The sequence below is a fragment of the Pundamilia nyererei genome, unplaced genomic scaffold (genome assembly GCF_000239375.1).
Source record: "Pundamilia nyererei isolate P.nyererei 1_Seehausen unplaced genomic scaffold, PunNye1.0 scaffold00004, whole genome shotgun sequence".
Taxonomy (NCBI): domain Eukaryota; kingdom Metazoa; phylum Chordata; class Actinopteri; order Cichliformes; family Cichlidae; genus Pundamilia; species Pundamilia nyererei.
The window spans coordinates 7,531,215-7,544,587 of NW_005187405.1; the positions used below are offsets into that span (position 1 = coordinate 7,531,215).

The 13,373-nt window shown below is 41.9% G+C and overlaps 1 protein-coding gene across 2 annotated transcripts; it reads left to right on the forward strand.

The window, feature by feature from the left end:
* Positions 1-3,574: 3,574 nt before the first annotated feature.
* On the forward strand, positions 3,575-13,342 carry sharpin (SHANK-associated RH domain interacting protein). 2 transcript variants are annotated; one of them, XM_005721421.1, is made up of 9 exons: positions 3,575-4,123; positions 7,664-7,838; positions 10,120-10,212; positions 10,324-10,465; positions 10,569-10,659; positions 10,751-11,036; positions 12,128-12,222; positions 12,730-12,837; positions 12,932-13,342. In XM_005721421.1, the coding sequence occupies exons 1-9, from the start codon at positions 3,860-3,862 to the stop codon at positions 12,980-12,982; spliced, it is 1,305 nt and encodes a 434-aa protein (XP_005721478.1). In that variant the 5' UTR covers positions 3,575-3,859; the 3' UTR covers positions 12,983-13,342. The 2 variants fall into 2 exon arrangements, with proteins under 2 accessions (XP_005721478.1, XP_005721477.1); XM_005721420.2 differs by having other exon boundaries at positions 3,576-4,123; positions 12,122-12,222.
* Positions 13,343-13,373: the final 31 nt, after the last annotated feature.

Here is a 13,373-nt window from a genome sequence, read left to right on the forward strand (position 1 = left end):
ATTATTATTATTATTATTATTATTATTATTATTATTATAAAACACACCTACAACTTGATCTGGCAAAACAAAGCAGACTTTTTGTATTTGTATTTCTGCCTAGATTTGAATTCATAAAATGGCTTTTTAAAAATGTTTTATAAGACATATACATTTCATTGTATTTATAATGTTTGTCTATATGAGCCTATAGTTTATTAAACACTTCTATTATTACATATGCTTCCTGTATAGAGACTTTTATGTATATGATAAACATGGAAGCCAGAGTATGACAGTATTTCTGCGCAGTTTATTTGTAATCTGTGGAGACCTGTTACTGTTGTTTTAAGTGAATCACTGAAAGTAAGATATTCTCACCCAACTTTATGAATTAAAAAACTTTTTTAAAAGAATTCTTGCAAACCTCATTTTTTATACATAAACAGCTATTTTATTTTATTTTAGATTTGAATTGAATTTAGATTCTTTTTCCTATTGCACACAGTGGGCGAAACGCATTTCAGTGCTGTGTATGTCCTGTACATTGCAGAACTGACAATAAAGTTTGATTTGACTTGTTTGATTGTAGTAACCCTAAGAACCTTAAAGGTATTCTCCAGTTCCATTTTTACCAGTTGAAGCTCTCTAGATCTGTATCTGTAGATAGTTTTGATGCCATCTGCCCTGTTTTGGGGGTTTTAGTCTTTTGCTATTTCTGCCACCACACGGTTACTGCAGATAAAGCCTTTTGGCGGGGGCGTGGTCTCTGGCCTGCTGCAGCGGAGAAAACGTCACAGTGAGCTCATGGGGCGGTGCTGAGGCGGGGAGAATAGGTGCGCAGGTGCATCAATTGACTGTGTGTCTGCTTTTTGTCAGTGAAAGCTAGCTGGGAAGGTGTGGCAGCGAGACAGGGTGCCTGTGTCCGGAGCCAAGGGCCGAAACCACAGTAGTAGTTGTCACACAATCTTTATTGTGTGACAACTACTACTGTGGTAGGTGGAGTTTATGCACTCCACCTTGGGGGTCCTGCACTACAAGCATTTTCATTTTTTTCCACGTCATTAGACCGCATACGTTGCCCTCACCTACACTCTCTCCAACACATCTCCCCAGCTCCTCCTGGGCCCTCTGTCTTACATCAAGTGGCAGATTGCTGCTGTTGATAAGCGGCGGGTAAACACACGCTGTAAGAACCTGTGAAAAAGCGCAACACGGACATCCTTACTCAAAGGAAACGTAATGAGTTTACACAGTGTGTAAAGGTCCAAGTTTACCTGTCTGACAAATGTCAGAGGTTTCATTCCTGCCCTGTGTAAATCACCCTGGAAGACATCGATCACTTCTTTGTAGGGTTTTCTCACTCCCTGTAGAAGAGGAATTGAAAGCAAAGGTTAAAGATATTACAACAAAGACAGCATGACTAACTCTGGTTTATGCTTCCTTTATTACAACTCTGTGTAAACATAGTTTTTCTTGCCTGTCTGAGCTCGTCCTTGATCTGGTTTGCTCGTCTTGCCAGGGCTCCATACTCTAACTGCTTCACGTTCCACATGTTTGAATGGATGTCCTGCTACGCAGATATTACTGTAACCCTCTTTACTTTGTTCAGACCAACAGAAGTGTGGAGGAGGTGAGCTGAGGCTTTTCTTCCTTCACGGCTTGATGTGAGAAGAATCATTTACCAAAGGACTTGTTTTTTTAGTCAGATGTGCACAGAATTAGGCAATATGTGCCTTATTAACAGACCCTGTGCTGGAAGGACAGACTTCTTGAATTGACTCCAGTGCACAATTCGATGCTTTACTTCTGCATTGTGTATAAACTTTTGGTCATGACCATGCATGACAGAGCCCATTAAAGTATCTTCTCTTAGTGCCTCTGTGTGCGATCTGTCAGTCTTATTTAGAGAGAAGTTTTAAACAAATAATTATGATTTGTTTTTATTTATTTATTTATTTATGTATTTATTTAGATCTCCATAAATAGGAATAAACAACTTATGTGCCATGTGGTATGTGCCACTGAACAGCTTTCATTATGGCACAAAGGTTAGAAGGAGGTTAATACTTTCCTTAGAAGAAAATGTCTAAGAAAGACTCTCCCTCTCTACTGTTCAAGGTTATCAGTGCTTGTAGGTTCACCTACGTTTGCAGTACCACGCAGAAGTTTTGATCCACCCTCATTTCTTTATATTTTGCTCACAAAATGAAAAAATAAGTGCATCAATTTATTGAAATGTGAAAATATACATGGAAATACACAATACAAGGTAAAATTGAGCTTTTATAGTTCAAATGTGCTTGAAAGTTGATATTTGGTTTGACCACCTTTATTCTTCAGCACAGTCTGACATCTCTTAGCCAAGCTTTCTGATCATTTCTTTAAGTAGTCTTAAGGAATAGTTCTTCCTTCTTGAAGAACATCCAAAGCTCTTCTTTGAATGTTGGCTTCCTTTTTGTTCTGTTCTAAGTCAAGATGATCCCACACTGCTTCAATAAACGTTGAGGTCTGGGCTCTTGGCAGGCTAATCCATGACTGTCAGCGCTCCATTGTGTGGTATGCTTTTACTGCATTGGCAGTGTATTTGGGATCACTGCCATGCTGAAAAACGAAACCCTTGGAAATCAGATGTTTTAGAAATAGTGTTTCATGGATGATCAAAATCTGGTGGTACTGTTCTGCATTAATAATTCTATCAATTTTGACATGATTCCCACTGGCTGAAATGCAGACCCCAGACAAAACCCAAAACATCCTCCACTGTGTTTTACAGATGGCTGTAGACACTCACTGTTGTACATCTTCACTGATTTTCTCTGTATACGTTGATAATTTGAACTACACGTTTCAGTTTGGATTCATTACTCCATCAGATCAGTTCATGTGAAATGTGGCATACCTCAGCCACAAAGAGGAGAAAACATCTTTCCCTTCATTAACAATGGCTTCTTGACAGCCACTCCTCCACTGAGACCATATCCAATGAGGTTTCAGTGAACAGTATGAATTTAGCTGAAGGCCCAGATGCATGTCTCAGGTCCTGTATTAGGTCTTTGCTGGATTGTTTCCTATTTTTAAAAGGGCATAACTTTCAGATTCTGTTCAACTGTTTTAGATAGTTTTTAGGCCCGACGCTCTTTTTTCCTCCATTTGTCCAGTTTCCTAAATTGTTTTTAGCCACACAGTTTCGAGATATGCCAGGTTTTTGACTAACAGCTCTTTGGGAATCACCTTACTGGTACAAAAATATTTCTCTCTCTTTTTTCTGTCTATCAAACCATGTTATGTTTGGTATTTTTCATAGATCCAACCAAAGAAACTGGAACAAGTTATGTGTTTTGCACTAGGTTCAATCCTTGTTATGCTGCTACAACACTATGAATTTCCCAACTCTGGGATTAATAAGGGGTTAGTAAAGGGTGTTAACATCCATGTCTTACCATCCATGAAGCTTAAATGACTTATAGCCTACTGGGATGACTGTTTCTTTCATTTTCTTTTTCTGAACAGTGCATATAAATAACATAAACCAAACGCAAGTATGATTAATATTAGAGATATAATTCTTTATTAGAGATGATTAGAGATTAATATTTTTAATCCGAGTGTGTGTTTTAAATCTTTCTTATACTGCGCTGTTTTAAAATTGGAGTCGCTGTTTCTTTACGGAGAAGATTTACAGTCGTACTCTTCAGCTTCCTGTTTTGTTTTTCTGTCGCTCGGCTTCGGGTAGACATGGAAGAATTTGCGAGGCGCGGAGACAGCCAGAGCCTCCCCGTGATAAAACGCACTCTCTTTAAACACCGGTGGACCTGTTAAACCCCGCAGAAGACACGGGCAGCAGTACCGAGCCTCACCCGTCCGTGGTGTCCGCGACATGGCTCTCAGCTCGGGCGGCTGGGCTCCACCAGCCCCGATTCCTGCCTCGTCCCCACAGGCTGCATGCGGCGGCCCTGCACCTACCGCCTGCTGCAGTACAGTCTTAATGTCCGTCCGTGTTTCGGTGTGCCATTCCGGGATCCGACCGCTGTACCTCCCCGGAGCGGGCAGCGAGGCTCTGCGCCTGCAGCTCAGCATGGACCCGAGCCGGGCCGGAGAGTTCCGACTGGCTTTACGCGATACGAGCGGAAACCGCAGTGTGGTAAGCGTAGACACACACACACATCTGTATGTTTAGAACAAATGCTTTTGTTATCAACCTAAACGTGTGTGTGTGTGTGTGTGTGTGTGTGTGTGTGCACAAACGCCTTTTTAAAGTGACATTTATATTCTTAACTAACAAAAGGCCTTTACGCGCAGTTTTACGGATCTGATAGCACGACATGTGCACCTTGGTGGATTCAATTTGAGGCACGACAAATCTCAGAACAAGAGAAACTCTTTCCTCCAGTTTACACTAGGATCCACTGTGACAATCAAGCGCCTGATAGCAGAGCCTTCAGACTCCCTCCCCGGTGTCGTGCTTATTACCAAACAGTATGTTTTTAAAAGGGGGGTCTTAAAAAGCCTCACATTGTTGTTTTAACGGAGAAGTAGTGTAGTTACTAAAACTTTTAGTTTCGTTTTCATTTTCGGCCCTTCCACGACATAACAGCATCACGGGGGAAGTCCTTTATAGTGGTAAACTCTCCAAATCTTAATGGCAAAATGGCAGGTGGGAATTTCCACGATCCTCTTGTCATCTGAACAAACATGCAGATTTCAGCCTTGTACTGGCAAGTCATTTCTCATTATGTGTGTTGTAGGAAGTCTGTATTTATTCACTGGTATTCTACACCAAATGATTCAAACAGTGGCTTAAGCAGAAGAAGAAGCTTTAGTCATTCTGTTAGCCAGTTAATGGCGTGACTAACCTTAGTGCTCAAGCCCTCCTGTGATCGGAGAGTTGGTAATGACAGATAAAAATAACAGCATGGCTTATCAGGAAAACCACACTGAGCACCGAGGTTCATTTACCTTGGCGCTTTACCACTGTTTCCATTTAGATTGCTGACTGTGGCTCTAACAAAAAGACAGCAGGCAGAGTTGAAGATATATTTGATTTTCATTGGAAGTGACCAGGAATTAGAAATGAGTACAACAGAAGGACAGCTCAGGTTGAGCAGTTTGGAGACAACGTTAGAAAGGCAAGGCTGAGTTGGTTAGAACATGTGCAGAGGAGGGAAAGTGGATATATTGGAAAAGGGATGGTGAAGATGGCGGTGGGAAACATCAGGCACCCCAGGATATGATAGTTATTTAACATTTTATAATATGAAGAACTGTGTCACTAACAGATTATACTTTTGAACAAGAGAAACAGTGTAAGGGTTAAACACAGAATTATGATTAATTTGTGAGTTTGCAGGTAGTTAATTATGCACAATACTGATCAGAACATAATCAGAAAATATAAAAGTGTTTGAGTTTGGCTAAAATGATGAATAAGAATAAAGGTAAGAAAAGAAAATAATCATTTTAGAGACAGGCGTAAGTCAGGCCTGGATCGCAGTCGGTCCAAGTCAGACTGCGACTGTTTGCACAAAATTTGTATCCTATCAGGTGAACTCTGGGCAACCATTTAATCGCAACAAGTTACCATCTGTCACAAAATGTGAAAAACAAAAAACAGTACAGTCTCCAAGCAACCACCAGTTTTTTGAAATACATGGAAGGATGTTGCTATCCTGTTTTCACTGAGCTTTTAGCTTTGTTGAGCTAAGAGTGTCCACTGTTGGATGGTTCTTTGGTTGACCCGATTAAAAAGTAAGAGCCAGGAGGATTGCTGTGGTTTATACAATCAAACAACCTCTGGCTAAGAGGATGGCACAACGCAGAGCCCACAACTACCTCTTCAGGCCAGGACTCTACAGTCTATTTACTCCTGTAGGCCAGTGGACACTTTCAGTGATGTGGATGTACACATATGGGACAGGGATGAGCATTGGGGAGTCTAGGAGGCCACGCTCAAGAAGAACATAGAGGAGATTGATGGATGTATGGTGGATGACGGATGTGACAGAAGAAGATGGTAGGGATAGGGTGAGATAGAGGCGGGTGATGTGCTGTGGTGGCCCTTAAATGGAGCAGCAGAAAGAAGAAATGAATGTTTACAGGCTGTATAAAACACCAAATGTAAGCGTAGTACTTTCAACTTCTAATGTCGGATTAGTTCTCGCATCTTTAGTGCTTCTCATTCGTGAAGTGTCTCCATACTCTTTCCCATGGTTCTTGCGTGGTTTGTGGCGTTTGAACCTGTTGTGTTTGGCATAATTTGCTGTGTTTGTGTGTGTGTGTGTGTGTGTGTGTGTCTGTCTATGTGTGTCAGCCCTTCGTTTAGGAGCAAGCTCCTCGATTTGTCTCGGATGGTCCTGCTGCTGTTCAGAGCTACCTATGCAAGCCTGCACACCGTCATCCAAATAATTAAAAAGTATTGCCGCAAAATGTAACGTGTGACACCATGAAATAAATCATGGAGCCTAATATGAAACTGTAGATCTATGATATGATATTTAGACACATTTTTCGGACAGTTTTTGCCCATGCAGCAAAGGGCCACCATTCAGACTCGAGCATGACATACGGTCATTTTTCAAATTTACTGCTTGTTTTTATGTTTTATTGTCTCTCTTTCAGTAACAGCAACTTGTTCAGTTTAAATAAAGCTTTGATCTTAAATACTAAATGCTTAAAAACCGACCAATTCTAAGCAGTCTGTGAGACTAAACGTGTATTTTTGCACAATTAATCTGGCAAAGCAAGCCATTTAAAGCTGTTTGGCTTCACATAATTGTGCTTTTTTTTACTACTTTTTGACGATCAAAGGATCAATTAGCAGATTGTGGCACGCAAAAGACATTTCAATACAAACACAAGTTTAATCTTCTCAATACTGGCAATAAAATAAACAAAAAAGGCACACATGCTTAAGCTCACCTCACTTTGCACAGTGTCTGACTGGCCACATCATAACTTAACTCCCAGATCTGCCCTTTGTTTGTCACATTCACTGTGTGTCATCTTCCTGAACTCTGACAGGCTCTGAATTTGCTTTTGCATCTCCACTCTGACAGATTTCCCCCTCGACTACCGAAACACGTCTTGATTCAACTTCTTTTAGCTCGTCTGTCTCAGCTCAAAGACTTGACAGCCACCCCGCGTTATCATATCAGACAATGTACATGCATTCCTTCCGGCAGAAGGCAAATTCATCTTCCCGGCTTTTGTCTGTGCCCTGAAGATCCCACTGCCACAGTGAATGTTCCAAGACGGATTGTGTGTAAAAGAAATCTCTGCTGCCAAATTCACTCACTGATGACACGTCTTTCTCTGTCAAAGTGAGGATTTCACATGCTTCATTTTGCCATGTATCAGGGGATTGTTTCCTTTCTATTAAACTGTGATAGTCCTCCAAAGAGAACTGCAGTTTGCATTTGTTGCATCTACTGTTTGTTTTTTTCCTCCCTCAGCTCTTGTTTAGTGCAAAGGAGGGTCTTCCTTTTTAATATGCTAAACATTCGTTAGCTTTTCAGGTTTGAGGTGTTTTTTGACATATTAAGCAATTAGTCAGGTGGATGCAAATGAAAGTGATTTGACTTGTTGGTGTTGGAACTGAGTTTTTGGCTCTAGGATTCATTTGTCACACTTCAGCTAACATATGGGGAAGAAATTTTCTTACATCACTTTGTGTTTTTACCTGCAGTTTATCGCAGAGTTTGACCTGCGCTCTGTGCAGTATGAGGTCAAGTCCTCTCGCTGCCATGAGATGCGTCTTGTTGCTCCGCCTCACGACTGCATCCGCTTCAACTTCCGCTGCGACCGAGAGGCCGAGGAGTGGGCCACCGTGATGATGTCTTCACTAAGAGAGGCACACAGAGGTCAGTTTGACAATTTTGTTTCTTTATTTCCGATAAAATGAAAAATGGTTTATATCAGTCAAATATAAATGTAACACTCATTAAACAACATTGTACATCCTTTCCAAAAATCCATTTTAGTAAACATTAGGACTAAAGACTCAGTAAATGAAACCAGGCCTTTTGTTGGTTGTTGTTCTGAGATTTTAAGGTCCAGGTCACTAAGATCACCCTTCTCCCCTGTTGTGATACTCTGTTTGAACTTCAGCAGGGCATCTCTACCATGTCTACATACCAAAATGTGCCGAGGTCCTGTCCTGTGATTCGTGTTAACAAGCAGTTGAAAAAGGTGTAGCTAACAAAGCAGCCAGTGAGCATACAGTCACTTGACTCCTTCAACTTCAGCAGGTCGTCTTGACCATGCCTAAAAACATGGAGCTGTGGATTTTAAACCACAGCTGCTGCACAATTCTACTAAAGCAAATCCAGCAAACAGCAACCTATTTTAGTCGATTTTAGTTGCACAGTTTCTGCCATGTTTGCTGTAACTAATTAGATATTTGTTAACGTGTGGTTTGAGAGGACGTAAAGTGTATTTCACAATTCTGTTCCCTGTGACGCATTTTTTTCCGCTGTGTTGCTTCAATTTGAAAACTCAGTTCAACTTTCACCCAAATATCTGCTGAGTAAAGGATCCTCTTCTGCGTTTTGACTGGCAACGGTCCATTTTGAATCAGCTTTGATGAACTTGAAAGCACAAAGCATCAGCATCCTTACTTTGTGCATACACAGCAAAACCGTTTCTTACTGGTTCTTTTTTACAATGACGCAAAACTTTTTGTCTTAAACTGTGTTGCACTCAGTTTTTGCTGTAACAGTTCAACAAACAAAATGCTTTCAAGCCTCCACCCAAAAGGAGAGAGTATGTAATCGGTCTGTTTCCTAACAGTCTAGCATCCTGAGTTTTCAAGATATCGTTTTCAAATTTCCTGTGATGGTAGATGCCAGAATCAGGTCAAGTTAAAGGTCATACCAAATGTGGAAATCAGTACAAACTTTAAATTAACCACAATCTTTCATGGATCATCTTCAAATTTTGCAACAACATAGTAGGCCTTGGGGGACATGAGTACCAAGGTTGGTTAAGCATTTGACCTTGACCTTCAAATGACCGTGAAAATAAATCCAAGAACACATATGACGTAATATGTCATATGAAAGGGCATGGAGACCCTGCGACGTCACAATGACGCTGTAAAGCTTTGCAAAAGTCACACAGAGCATGAATAAATGTTTTTTCAGCTTACAGAAGCCAAAGATTTCACTCAGTTGGGTTCCAATAATGTGGGTGAAGATGATAAAATACACTATTCGAGTATTTAATGCTTCAAGGTCATAGGTCAAAGGTTAGGGTCACACCAATTAAGAAAAAAACTGTAAAGCAATATATTGGTCATTGGGGGACATAAGCTTTTTTTTTCCTTCTTTAAAACATTTTTTCAATATAAGATTATATAACTTCACAATGACTCAAAAAGATTAATATACTACACTTGATACCCATATTTACAATGCTGACGTCAGCATGTTGTAATAAAAACATCATAAAACATTAAAGTTTCAGTGTAGCCCGCTGAGAGCTCTTGTTTGTAAAGAATTGATTTAAAGTTGATAATCCATCAAAGAAATAAAACCTGAGGCGCCCTCTGGTGGCGGCATGCTGATAAACAATCTATTTTTTTTCTCTACCCGTTTTGCCTGTCTCTCTCTCCCCTCATACTTTTGTTTATTACATTTTTCTTTTCAGAAAAACGTGAAAATAGGGTTTACCTCAGGTTAAAGGGGATGAATAAAACCATTTGTTAAACCGTTAAAAAGACTCTTTATAAACAAACTGAATAAATAAGGGCAAATTACTGACCCTTGTTATACTGTAAACGTATTGCACCTAAAAAAAATTTGTGTCTGCGAAACGTAACTCACACTGTGAGAAGTCAAAGAAAAAGCACTTTAGATATTTTCTATCTGAGGTTAATGGTAAAAGCTGGAATCAAATCAAAGCAGCGTTACACATGTTAGTTGGAGGAGATAAAGTATCGTTTGGTTTGGGTCAACTGTTATAGGGCGTTAGTCTTTGTATGCTTTTGCCTTGTTGCTTAGTGATAAACGTGCTCAGACGTCGGACCTTTATCAACCCGGTGCAGCAAGTGTAAACACTGATATCGGCTGAACTTGGTATGTGTTGACTTCAAGGCGTTGTAAAGCACTTCAGTGACAAACTTCTCCATCTCTCCTCTGACAGTTGCAAATGTGGATACATACGAATCAGACAGCAAACAGAACAACACGGCAGTGGCGAAGGAGCAGTGGAGCTCAGCCTCGCTCCCGCTCAGCGGTGAGCATCCATGTTTGTCGCCATGGTTTTTTTCTCTCTCTCTCTCTCTCTCTCTTTACTCACAGTGTGGTTTAATAATGTCACGTTTAATTGCTGTGCTGTGCTTTTCAGAGGAGCTGTGTTTGGAGCTCACCAGGGCAATCGAAGCCGGCGACACGCAAGCTGCTTCACAGCACGCGTCCGCGCTGGCTCGACAGAAAGCGGCGCTGACGATACAGCTGTCGGAAAAAAACTACGCAGATGGGGAAATCAGGTGAGGAGGCGGAGAAACGTTTGGCTGCGCAGGGCTATTCAAGGTCATTATTATGACCGCTGTGTCTTCCAGGGTTTACCTGTGTGCCATGTCTGTGTTGCAGTTTATCTGTGGTGGTGGAGGATGTCTCCTCGTCCTGTTGCGTCACAGTGAAAGTGTTTCCCTACATGACTGTGGCTGCACTCAAGCAACAGGTCAGAAACCTGCTGGTTACAACAGCTGGAAATGTAGCTGATCATAAATTTGCACTCACTGACTTCCTCCTCCTTTCTTCTTCTTCTTCAGGTATTTCTCGAGTACGGTTTCCATCCTCGCGTCCAGCGCTGGGTGATCGGTCAGTGTTTGTGCACCGAGCCGAGGTCATTAGCTTCCTACGGGGTGCAGAAGGATGGCGATACAGCGTACCTATACTTGATCTCTGCCCGGCAAGCCCGGATTACCCGCCAGCTGTTCCAGCAGGACCTGGAGAGTGCCCTACTCACCACACCTCTCCCCCCAGGCAACGGGCCCACCTCCCAGGACTGGAGGGGTTACAACACCCTCCCTTCAAGGCTTCCCCACAACAACCAGGGTGAGTTCAAGGTACATTGCGATGATGATGTTTCGGTTGCATCTGCAGTGCACTGCTGCGGTCCTGCTAATTAACAACAACACTTGTTAGCAGAGTCAGTCGCAGCCACCTTAACCATCCTCAGTACTTTAGAGCTTTTTGTCACTGATGTGCTGAGATAATACTGATATAAACTGAACCTTTCCTGCTGCTGAATCAGGGGGATGTTGGAAGTTATTGGATAATTAGTTTCATTTCATTAGGTAAAGAAACCCTTCATGGAGGAAGAAGCGTTGCCGCCGAGCAGCCAGCACTCTGTGACCGAACACCGGAGCAATGTTTGCTGACTCGATCATCTTTTAGATTTACTGCGTCTCAAACTTGTGGTCAACGAAGCATAAAGTCTAGTAGAAAGTCACCTGTGTACACATTAAAGTCTCGTGATTTCCAGATTAGTTCCTGACTGCAGAAGATTTGCACCCAGTCTTTAACTGTCCAAGTTTTTAACTGCCAGCCTGTCTTATCGTCTTTCGTTGGTGTCCGAAACACCAACATAGACCTTCGTTTCAAGAAGGATAAACACCTGTCCACACACATGGCATCGACCAAATCGAGTGCTTCCGAGCACCAAGATACAGAGTCCCATTTGTGAAACCGATGGTGCCCTGGGAGGAGCAGATAGAGGAGCATGACAGGAGGAAAAGGGAAATAGATATGATGGTACTACGCTGAAATCCAAGCCAGACTGCGTAACGGCTAAATTCCTGAAAAGCATGATGACCGCTGATACTGATGAGCATAAAGTGCTATTAGATTAATTATTCTAATTACTCGCTGTCTTTTGGGGGAAGCTATGTGGAGAAAATACAAGAATCCGGACAATCCCTACAGTTTGAGAGTCGTCAAACCTGAATTAACACTGCAGGAAAACAATTCCTAATGTAGGAATTATACATGTTCTGTCAGGAATTTGTGAGTGGGGCTGCTAAATAACCTTAAGATATTATTCAAAAATTACAATTCTTTATTTTGGGATTTTTGTAGGCGTGTGAAAGTCTTTCAAGCTGGATGTAGATGCAGCCAGTTTAACATTGTGTTGTCCGCAGGTACAGGTGGAGGGAGCGACAGACCAGGTGACATCAAAGATGTTCTCGACATTGAGAAGCTGCAGCTGAATGATCATACAAGCAAAGCGAGTAAAACACAGGTATGTGTTTAGTATATGATGCTTCTAACATTGCAGGGACACAGGAATGCCAAACTTGATTAACTCCCCTGCACCCTAATAACAAGGACATGTTTTGGCTCTAGTACGCTGTATAAACAGACCCAGTGATTTTGTCCTGGAAGCCAGCCTACAATATGAAAGAAACTGCTCTGTTCAGAAAAGAGAAACAAGGGTTACCCCTAGTAGGCATCCCAGGAGGGAAGAGTTAAAGGATAGATTATGCTTGGAGTGAATTAAACCTTAAAGTAAACCTGTTTGTAATGCAGTCATAGGTCACTGTTGGTGGGCTCTGGGCTCTTAATCCCCACAGACAAGAGTTAATGCAAAATCTACCTAATTTTTCAAACCATAGTTCCCAGCAAGAAAAGTAATGGTGAATTTGTTAATAAGGAATAATGAAGACCTTGACAGCACTGACATTATAGATAAGCAGTATCATTACTTTTGATAGAGCTCTAAATGAACTCCACATGTTTGTGTACTCAGCAGACAGAGTGGGCGTGTCCCTCGTGCACTTTCATCAACAAGCCATCTCGTCCCGGCTGCGAGATCTGCGCTACAGCCAGACCTGACACACAGAGCTTTATCCAGCAGGTACTATAACAGATACCTAGGAATCAATATTTGTTTTACTCTCCTGGACCTTCTCCCCCTGCTGACAGCGATCTTTTTTTCATCTCACACAAAGGAGAAAGGAAGGCGAGAGGATCGGGGAGAGTCTGGTTTAAGCAGCAGCTGACTGCCCTTCATCACTGTTCTGTTTTCACTTCTCACTCACTCGCACGCACACATACATACACACAGAGTGAGAAGACTAATTCTGCCACTTACATGTTGACAAAATACTTACACGAAGCCTGTCAAGTGCACTGAGAGTCCTCTGACAGCTGGCTGGCTGCTGAAGACGGGGCCGTTTGAAGCGCTGTAGCATGACGCAGAGCTGCACCCTTCGCTGCTCAGACGATGAACTGCTGACGCGAAGCTTTGACAGTTTATATGGACATGACCTGACCATGACATACATCTGCATCGGGCCAGATCTCCTTGCTATTTATTTTCCTGTGTGCGTGCGTGGGTGTTAGTGAGTGTGTGTGTGTGTGTGTGTGTGTGTGTGTGTGTGTGTGTGTGTG